The 10,593-nt window shown below is 38.3% G+C and overlaps 1 protein-coding gene across 1 annotated transcript; it reads right to left on the bottom strand.

Annotated features, from left to right (window-relative positions):
- Positions 1-4,983: 4,983 nt before the first annotated feature.
- On the bottom strand, positions 4,984-9,297 carry GNG11 (guanine nucleotide binding protein (G protein), gamma 11). Its single transcript, XM_008571628.1, has 2 exons — positions 8,927-9,297; positions 4,984-5,420 (listed from the first exon to the last, which is right to left on the bottom strand). The coding sequence occupies exons 1-2, from the start codon at positions 9,020-9,022 to the stop codon at positions 5,295-5,297; spliced, it is 222 nt and encodes a 73-aa protein (XP_008569850.1). The 5' UTR covers positions 9,023-9,297; the 3' UTR covers positions 4,984-5,294.
- Between the last annotated feature and the right edge of the window lie 1,296 nt (positions 9,298-10,593).

Below are 10,593 nucleotides of genomic sequence, written 5' to 3'. Positions count from 1 at the left end.
TCTAATCAAATACCTAATAATTATGAAACTACATACTTGAAAAAAATTGAACACGATTTAAATTCTACTTAACAAATTCTCATTTACTAAAGGTTAATTTTAGCATATATCCAAATATATAGCTGCTGTACTTTTCTTTCTCTTCCTAATGCAAGTTAGTAAGTTTTTAGCAGTTGAATCCTCGAAAAACAAGGCAATTTTATTACACTTCTATGTGTTTGCTGAGTTATGATGATAAAACAGTAGAGAAAAAAAAAAACAAACAAAATTAGATTTAGTAGAAACACCTACAAGATTGGATATTTAGTAAGGAAAAACCAGAAGTCACTGACTAATTTGTTACATGGTTGAAAAAGACATAAAGAGCAAAAGCTAGGACTTCGGGGTGTTCATGAATGGATAGCTGAATGTAGCTGATAGAAATTCAGGACACAGCCTTGTAATCACAACTCTCAAGAATACCTGTGTTGTCTTGGCCCTCCATGAAGGATGCAGGTGATGTGATATGCCTTACCAGTAAGCAGAATTCAGTCATGCGTCGCATAATGACATTTCAGTCAACAACAGGCCACGTATACAATATACTGGAGCTGAAAAATTCCTATGGCCTAGTTACATCGAAACGTCATAGTTCAACACATTACTTATGTGTTTGTGGTGGTGCTGCTGTAAACAAACCTGTGCTGCCAGTCATATAAATGCATAACACACACAGTTATATATAGTACATAACACTTACTAAAGAGAATAAGTGACTATGTTACTGGATTATGTATTTACTGTACTATACTTCTAATCATTACTTTAGAGAGTACCCCTTATAGATATATATATGTGTGTGTGTGTGTGTGTGTGTGTATATACATAAATTTACTGTAAAACAGTACACCATGTTACAGCCTTGTATGTCTCTGGAAGGTATCATTTTCTCTTGTGCTTGATTTAATCTCATGTTGTTTTGTTTATCATGACCCAATCACACAAAATCCATTGTTAATATTGCCACGTAAAGTGATTGACCTGGACACTAAATTAAAAGTGGTTAAGGGCTAGGATTAGGGAAGGTGAAACATCAGTGATGGTTATTGCTTGCTGGTTAGGCATAACCCATTCCACCATAGCTACAATCTTGAAGAACAAGAACAAAGTGGCAAAAGTTGTTAAAAGAACTGCTTTATTGAAGTCAATGAGACTAACAAAAATTCGAGAAGGGCCTATGTCAGATATGGAGAAACTTCTAATGACCTGGATTGAAGATTGGACACAGAAGCGTCTCTCTCTCAGTGACATGATGATCACGGCCAAAGCAAAAGGTTTGTTTGTGATGTTGAAAGAAAAGGCTCGACCCCACTATGATGTCAAATTTACTACTAACTCTGGTGGGTTTAAACAATTTTAGAATGGTTATTCATTACATTCTGTGAAAGTGAGAGGTGAGTCTGTGAGTACTGATGTGAAGGTGCATGAAAAATTTTTGGGAAACTCTAAATAAGGTGATTGTGGAGAAAAATTACTCGCCAGTGCAAATCTTCAACATAGTTAAAACTTCCCTATTTTGGAAATTGATGTCTGAAAGGACTTTCATCCGTAAAGAGGCCAAGTCAATGCCAGGTTTCAAGGCTTTTAAGGATAGGACAACAATCTTACTTGGTGCTATGTTGCAGGCTACAAATTAAAATTCTTTGTGACCTGGCACAATGAGAAACCCAGGGCCTTCAAGAGTATAAAGAAGCACACACTAGCAGTGTCCTACAGGAGCAATACAAAGTCATGGATGACCCAGCTTCTCTTCCAAGATGCTCTTTCTCAATCGCTATTCCAGTGGAATGAAATACTATACGGAGAATAACATACTTTTCAAGATTTTGCTTATTGTTGATAATGCTCCCACACATCTTCCTTTTACTGTTGATCTTCATCCCAATATCAAAGTAGTGTTTCCTCTCCAAACACCACCTCTTTGATCCAATCAATAGATCAAAGAGCTATAGCAACTTTTAAAGCCTACTACCTTTGCCCCAGCTATTGCTGCAACTGAGGAAGACAACAATGCAATTCTAGAAGGATTACAACACCTATAACTGCATCAAGAACCTTGCTTGGGCTTTGGCTGATGTCACTAAGGAGTGTGTGAATGGCATCTGGAAGAAGACACTCAACAGGTTCATCCATGACTTCAAAGGATTTGCGAAGGATCTGGAGGTGGCATAACTCTGCAAGGCTAGAGGTGAGATGGCAAACAACTTTAATCTGGATGTGATGAGCTCTGAGAAGTGGTTCCTGAAGTGGTTCTAGATGTAGATGAGCTCCTAGAAGTGGTTCCTGAAGAACTGACTAATGAGGAGCTGTTATAATTGGAACAGGAAAACATAACTGAAGAACAGGCAAGAGAAAAGGAAACTGAAGAAGAAAAAGACCCCCAAGAAAATTCACAGTGAGGGTTTAGCAGAAACTTTTGCAGATCTCAACATACTCCTTAGAAAGTTTGAAAACATGGACCCCAACACCATAGCATTTTCATTAATAGGAAAGAATGTTCATGGAGTATTATCTGCTTGCAAGCAAATCCATGATGAAAAAAAGAAACAAATCAAGTAAAGCACCATGGATGTATTTCTGGAAAGAGTAACAGCTGCACAAGAAGAGATTCAGGCAGGTCTTACAGGAGGTATTCCAGAAGGCATTGTTGTCATAGGAGAGGACAGCTCTATGAATGATATTGTCCCTGAAGACCTTCAAGTGGGACAAGATGTAGAGGTGCAAGACAGATGATCCTGACCCTACGTAGGCCTAGGCTAATGAGTGTGTGTCTTAGTTTTTAACAAAAACATTTTTAAAGTAAAAAATAAAATAAAATAAAATACAAAAAATTTAAATGTAAAAATACTCATAGAATCAGGATATAAAGAAAATATTTTTATAGAGTTGTACAATGTGTTTGTGTTTTAAGCTAAGTGCTATTAGAAAAGAGTAAAAAAGTTTAAAAATTTTTAAGTTTATAAAGTAAAAATGTTGTAGTAAGCTAAGGTTAATTTGTAATTTGAAAAAAAAAATTTAGTGCAGCCTAAGTGTACAGTGTTTTATTACAGCAGTGTGCAGTAACGTCCTAGGTCTTCACACTCACTCACCACTTGCTCACTGCCTCACCCAGAGTAACTTCCAGCCCTGCAAGCTCCATTTGTGGTAAGTGCCCTATTCAGGTGTACCATTTTTTATCTTTTATACCATATTTTTACCATACTTTTTCTATGCTTAGATATGTTTAGGTACATACTTACCATTGTGTTACAAGCCTACAGTACTCAGTGCAGCAACATGTTGTACAGATTTTTAGTCTAGGATCTATAGGCTATACCATACAGCCTAATGCATAGTGGGCTATGCCATCTAGGTTTGTGTAAGTACACTCTGTAATGTTCACACAACCACAAAATCATCTAATGATACATTTCTTAGAACATTTCCCCATCGTCAAGCAAAGCAGAACTGTAGATCTTTGCTTTCTTATACAACAACAAAAAAATTTGTGACTGTAAAGAAATGAAACAGATCATGAAAGTTGAACTTTAAAAGCACCAAGGTACTAAAATCCTATGCCATGTTAAATTAGTAGCAACACATCCTAAATACTAATTGTACTATGGTGCTTGGAAGTAATAGGCCTTTTCTATTCTTAAACCTTACCCTGCAGTAGATCATTCTTTGGGTTAAAATTATTCCTGGGCTATCTGTAATCCCAATTGATGTCACCACTCAGAAAATGGCAGGAAACTGAAGGAAACAGTGTAACCTACTTTTTCAAAAGCCTGGGGTATCCTGTTCCTTCACAGAGGGAAAGAAGAGGAATTTCAGAACAAGGACATTGGTTGATACACTTCAGGAAGCTGCTATAAGTCCCAGGCACTGCTCTGGATTGATAAGTAAGGTACATTTACACATCTAAGTGGGAGAAAAGATCTAGTCAAGGAGAAACGTGGGCTTCTGGTGCCACGTTTAAAGTTGCAAGTTAGTAACTAAGTCCACTTGAGCTAGAGCTAACCAACAAGAGTTTTGCCTGTTTTTCTTTTGGCCCGAGCCTGGAGCAATTTGCATCCAAAAGACAAAGGAGAAAAGGAAAAAAATGCTCTAGGAGAGGAAGAAATGTCTCTTTCTTTGAGGTCTCAGCTGCAGGTACCTTCTAAAAGGACTTGAGCAGGCATTGTACTCCAGCATGTTGCACCTGCAGGCTGAAACCGCTAAGGTCACTGTGAAAAGTTAAGCCATGGACTGGGAGAAGGTATGAGTATTTGCAACATATATCACAGACAAAAGATGAACGGTCAGAAGAATTCCTACAAATCAGTAAGAAAAAAGCACACTAATTTTTTAAATGGGCAAAGATTCACTGATCCCGTTGGAGGAGAAGAAAAAGGCATGCTTAGACTGGCCTGCTGGAAAAAGTTGGCAGGAGGGCTGCAGAGATCCAAATGTCTGTCACAGAACTGGGACAGAGCCACGCCCAAGATCTGCCAAACATGTGGGAGTTGTAGCTCTGTGCGGGCAAAGGTACCAGCACCCAAAGCCAGAGCTGGCTTGCCCCTGTGCTGCAGGGAGGTGGGGTATTCTTTCTGATCCCCAACTCACCCTGGTCGCTTTCCCAAAGCCACGACTGCAGAGCATTTGAACAAGATCTAAATGATGATACACCAGGGAAATGCTAATGTAGACATGGCTTGGCCTGGTTCCTGACTCAGATAATCTGACTCCTGTCAACATTATTAGATATTCTACACGCTCAGTTCCCTTACAGTTAAGGATAGATCAAACATATTCCAGAAGTCAGAACGCGGCACTGTAAACCTCTGAAGCAGAGAGAGCTGGATTGAAGACCTGATCTATCAAACCACCTAATCTTTGAACCGTTATGTCAAACACCCGAAAGGTTATGGGAAGAAATATAAAAGTTAATTCATGAACGGTGCCTTCTTAAATTGCCAACACTCATTTTCCCAAGATAAAACTTTATTTGAGGCATCAAGCATCAAGCAATATGCTGAAAGAAGTGAGTCATGCACAAGTAATGTCCTTATTTCCATAATTGTACATTCGATACTCCCTGCCCTCTTAAAAAAGTGTGCATAGTGAGCAAAGATGAGAAACACATATATTTTTATATATAACCCTATCTATATAGTGCTTAAGAAAGTCTTCTTTAAATTTCATGTTGCTATCCTTAAAAGACATGTTGGTTTTATTTGGAAAAACTAAAACAAACTAGCTCTCCCACTGAGGATGAAGTTTCTCCCCAGAGTTAATTAGGAAATAATGCAGCTGCCTTTTTCTTTAAAGGGATTCTTGTCTTCTGGAATTCCTTTCACCAGGGGATCCTCTCCAGAACGTTCTTCAATATAGTTCTTTATTTCTTCGGAACATTTAGACACCTTAAGTATGAAAAAAAAAATGAATTAGGTCAGGGTTATTCAAAATTTGTCACCATCCTTTAGTGAAATTAAATACTTGAGTACAACCAGCATTTAATTTTTTAAAAATTTTTATATATATATAATCTCTGTGCTACACACAATATTTTTATTCTAATATATATGTATGAATATATAATACAATTTATGGTGTTTATCACTACTAGAATCAAAAAGTTTGAAAGTCACTGTATTAAATAGATCATCCTCAGCAATTTCTACCCATTGTGACTCATATGATTTCCTTCCTGTTAAAATACAATTATTACATGTCTACAATATTTTAGGAACTAAAACATATTCCAATTTCAATTGTCCATGCTACTGAGCAGGTGCAGAAGTAGATAATCCTCAAGTCTTTTGGGTATGTCATGCCGGAATTCTCACTTATGGTTGTGTACCATGTTCTGGAACGTTACAAAATGATAGAAGCATTGGGAAAAAGCCTGACTCTGGAAAGGTTAGCATTGCCCAAATTTCCCACTTTATATTTCTGCTCAGAATTCCTTCCTGTTGCATGGAAGGCAATGGTCATAATAAAAGATTTATCCGAGCCTTATTAGACTTATCTGAGACCCTCGTGTTTATGTAATCAGTTTGAACTCTTTGTGCAATGAAGAAAGGATTAAATAGTTTCTTCAACAAGTCTTATTAAATAATTGGATGCAACAATGAGGGTTTTTTTAAAAAAGGAATAAAAAAGAAAGAAAAAAAGTTTTTCTTATCGAAGGCCTGTATTACTCGTAAGAAATTAGAAGTAAAAATTATAGAAGCTTCAGCAAATTTAAGTTTGAAATTTCAGAAGACCTACTAAAACTGGGCAAATAATCCCACTGAATTTGTAACACAGATTAGAAACCTCCAAATCATTCATAATGATCACCAAAATGTATTTGCATATGTATCCCAAATGTATGTAATTATTTACTTATAAATGATACTACTATGTTAATACATCATGCATAATTATAAAATATAAACTAGAAATTATAAAAGGATGAGATTTAAAACAGAAAAGAGTAAACTTTAATGTTTTTCTCCTATACCCAAAGGGTTATTCTTTGCACACCAACGTGGAGGCCACTGATCTAAAATTTAAAACTAGGTGATATAGTTAAATGACTTAAAATGGGCAAAATAAAATATTTTCAAGTACCATTCTTTCAGAAAATGTTAGCTCTTAATTATTGTTGACATTCTTAGTGTGTGCATTTTAAACAAATTCTCAGAATTGCCGATGCAAGTGTCTATAACCTAGGGTCTGTGGCCCCAGGAAAATCTATGGATAAGATTCATGTTCCCCATCTGCTCTTACAGAGCCTTCTTCATTAAGTTTCCAAAGAGGACTGTTACCTCCAAAAGTGAGTAATTACTCATCTAATGAATTTCCTTCCATGATCAAGAGGATACATTTGACCAATAATTAGATGGCACCAGAATGCAACCTATGAATTTCGTCTCCTTGATCTAAGCAGAGCACACAGTTCAGATGTTAACAATTTATTGACAGAATGATGGATCAGGCATCAGGAGAAGTGTGTTTTAGTACCTGCCCTATCACTGTTTCTGTGTTCTTAAAAGGAAGAGCTGATTAGTCTCCCTGGGACTCAGGATTCTTTTATCCTTAAAGTGAAGGGGTTGAATGATCTCTAAGAGCCACGATGCTTGCCTAGCACTAATACTGAATAATTCAAAGTGCATAATAAAATGTTTGAATGCTATCATTAGGACTTGGATGTCTCTCCCTCTATCCCCTAAGGATATCCCTGAAATTTTCTCTTCCTCTGGCATACACTTGGAGTTTCTGGAGTTGGAAAGCGGATCTGTCAGGGTGTGTCCTAAAGGGTGGGGTGGCTGACAGGGAGAAACAGCTAATGAATATGTTTAATTTCACATACTCGGTTGTATCTAGGCCCCTTCAAATACCTGATTTGAAACTTTAAATAATTAGAAGATACTTGCCTACTTTTTCTCCCTGTAAGTTCTGCACAGTGATACCAAATATTAAGATATTACAAATTTGCACAGGCAGTGCTTTTACTTCAGGATATGCATCTCTGTTTAATATGTAACCCCTAAAGTTCATTGTGTGAAAAACCTAAGTAGCCTACATTTGCTGTGTTGGGGACTTTGCCATCCATGAAATGGGTCTCATAAGGCTTCAAGAAACAAACTTATTAATTGGGTCCTGAAACTTCCTTTTTATCTTTTAAACACATTGGTATTCTTAAAACTACAAAATTCTCAACATGGATGGAAAAGACATTCTACTACAAAATCTAGGAAGAGAAGGGATTTGGAAGTGAAAGGTTAAATGTGAGAAAAGAAATATGTAAAAAGTAAACCCCCCAAAATGCCTGCATCTTCCAATCATCCCTCAAGAGTAACAAGATTCTTGTCATTAACTGATTTATCATAACTAGAGCAGGAAGGCAAGTGAACATATTTACAACATTTGCTTCATTTCCATTTTTTAAAATTCTTTTCTAGTATTAAACCATAAATGAAAAAGATTAGTTCAAACTTTTTTTTTTTTTTTTGCTGTGGAGAAAAGATTAATTTCCTTTAAAAAATATTAATCCAAAAGACTTTTCCTAGACTATAGGTTGCCTGATTAGGTAAAAAAGGAAGAAACAGTAGTGTCTTAACAAAGGCCCTATTACAGGTAAGAAATTGAAGTAAAAATTACAAACCCTTCAACAAGTTTCGGTGGAGACTTCCAAAAACTGGGGCATATGTTCTCACCGAAAGTGTAATCCATATCAGTGGGCTCTAAAATTTTTTAATTGTGATCACTAAAAAGAATTTTCAATGCATCTTAGTGATGTAGAATTATTTATTTAGAAATAAACACACATATTACTGTACTAATCCATTATGCATCCTTATAAAACATAAACTGAAAATTATAGAGATAAGATTTACAAATAAATAAAAATAAAAATTATAATGTTTGGCTCCCAAGCCCCAGTGGCCTGTTGTTTGCACATCCCTGAAGACCACCGGTGAAATTCAAAACTATATAATATAGCTGTAAGACTTTAAAATACAGTTTTAGAAAAATTCTTACAAATACCATTCCCTTGCAGAAATGAAAAAAGATCAGAGAAATAAGTAGCCATCTGCCTTTTTCTGACAACTGAGTTTTCAAAACCAGCTGTTTAATTGAAGGCAGGATTTCTTGTCTGTTTCCTCCATTCTAGGGTCCTCAAGTGTTAGGACATTTGGCTTTCAATTCCTCACGGGATCCTTTACTTCCGATGACTTCCCCACATCAACTGGCAGTTCCCAGGCACCGCCAAAGCCCTACTTAAAGAGAAGTTGCAAGAGAAAACACACACACACACACACACACACACACACACACACACACACACACAACCATTTGTGTTACTGTAATTCACCAGGAAGAGAAGCTGACGCTGGTTTATTTCAGAGAAGGAAATATTCTGCAACAGTCAACTTACCTGCTGTCTCTGCAACTTCACTTCTTTGCGAAGTTGCTCGACTTCCATCTTCAGCTTTTCCTTCTCTGGCAGGTCTTCGATGTGAAGGGCCGGCATTTTGGCCCCAGAACTGGGCCCAGGGGTAGCTGGGGCCGCGGAGCCGCTGGAAGTGCTGCGCACCACGGCGCTTCCCCGAGTAGCTGCGGGGCTGCGCCTTCCCCGCCCGCCGGCGCAATGGTCCCAGCTCCCCGAGGGCTCGGCTTCCTCTGGGACGCCTCGTCACGCCGGCCCTTCCCAGCGTCGTGGGATCTCAACCCCCCTGTCTTTCTCTCCGGTCGGCGCGCTCCCGGAGGCCTGCCCCGGAGCTCGGTCCCGGCGGGGATGCTGGCCCGGGGACGCCCTGGCTCAGGACCCTGCCACGCCCGCGGAGGACCGGCTGGGCTGGGGACACCAAGTTTTACTTTTTGTTCCCTTTTTTTTTTTTTTTTTTTTTTTTTTCCAAGTCACATCCGGGTTTTGTTTGTGAAGCAAGGAAAAGGAGGACACTACCCCGCGGGAAATAACAGCCCTTTCCCTCTCCAAGAGTTTTAAAAACACACAGTATACAACTTTCCCCTAGTTATATATGAAAAGGCACTTCAACAAGTTCGGGGGAAGATTTGGGTCATCTTTTAATTCTATTTTCCCACGAAGTTTTAGAAGTCCCTTCATATATGTTATTGTGGGAAATGCGGATGCTTGAGAAAAAACCTGGAGGAAAATGAAACTCAGCTGGGATCTCAGAAATGCAAAAGTGTTTAGGAGCTGGGTTTTCTATATTTGAAATACCAGTGCTCGGTACATGTGGGCCCCCCGACCCCCCAGCCCCAGTCTGCTAAAAAGGCCTAAGACAAATTTGTACATTTGGGGGGGGGGGGGAGGAGCGTGAATGTGAATATTGTTTACAACTTGCACAGACATTTTCTGTCATTAAATAATCATCTACATCCTCAACAGCAGAGGGCCCCCCGCGCCCCCAGCCCCATTCTGCGAAAAAGGCCTAAAAGAAATTTGGACATTGGGGGGGGGGGGGGAGGAGCGTGAATGTGAATATTGTTTACAACTTGCACAGACATTTTCTGTCATTAAATAATCATCTACATCCTCAACAGCAGAGTTTTTATTTTTTTCATCCGGGGAATGTTTTGTAATGATTAGAAGATAAGAGGATGATACGAGAAGGCAGAAGCAGGAATCTTAAAATCCTTACCAGAAAGTTTCCCTACTCTCCATCCCCCAAAGTTTGGGCGACACTTGACACCAAGAATTTTGAATTCCTGGCTCATATACCTTCTTGGACATAGGCAATGGATTCACTTAGTATTGGTTTCTCCACTTTCTGGAAAATAATAGTCATCTAGCTGCTGCTTTGTAACGCCAGGGAAAGTGTCTGATGTGAGAAATGTTTACGTGCAATATAAACTTTCTTTTTGACTATAAACTTAAACCTTCTTAAAGGTGCTCAAAAGACTAGAAGAGAAATAAAATGTAAGAAATCTTCCCAGGCAGTTAGATATTTCTCGTTCTCCAGAGATAGCCTTCTGACTGATTAGAGTCAAATTTAAGTAAAAAGTGGAAGCATTAGCTGAACTTTTCAGTGTTCTTGACCTTACGCACCCATAAACACTTCCTGTTTAGTGAATAGAAGT

The sequence above is a fragment of the Galeopterus variegatus genome, unplaced genomic scaffold (genome assembly GCF_000696425.1).
Source record: "Galeopterus variegatus unplaced genomic scaffold, G_variegatus-3.0.2 Scaffold43, whole genome shotgun sequence".
In the NCBI taxonomy this organism is placed as follows: Eukaryota; Metazoa; Chordata; class Mammalia; order Dermoptera; family Cynocephalidae; genus Galeopterus; species Galeopterus variegatus.
This window is presented reverse-complemented; position numbering and strand designations above follow the sequence as displayed.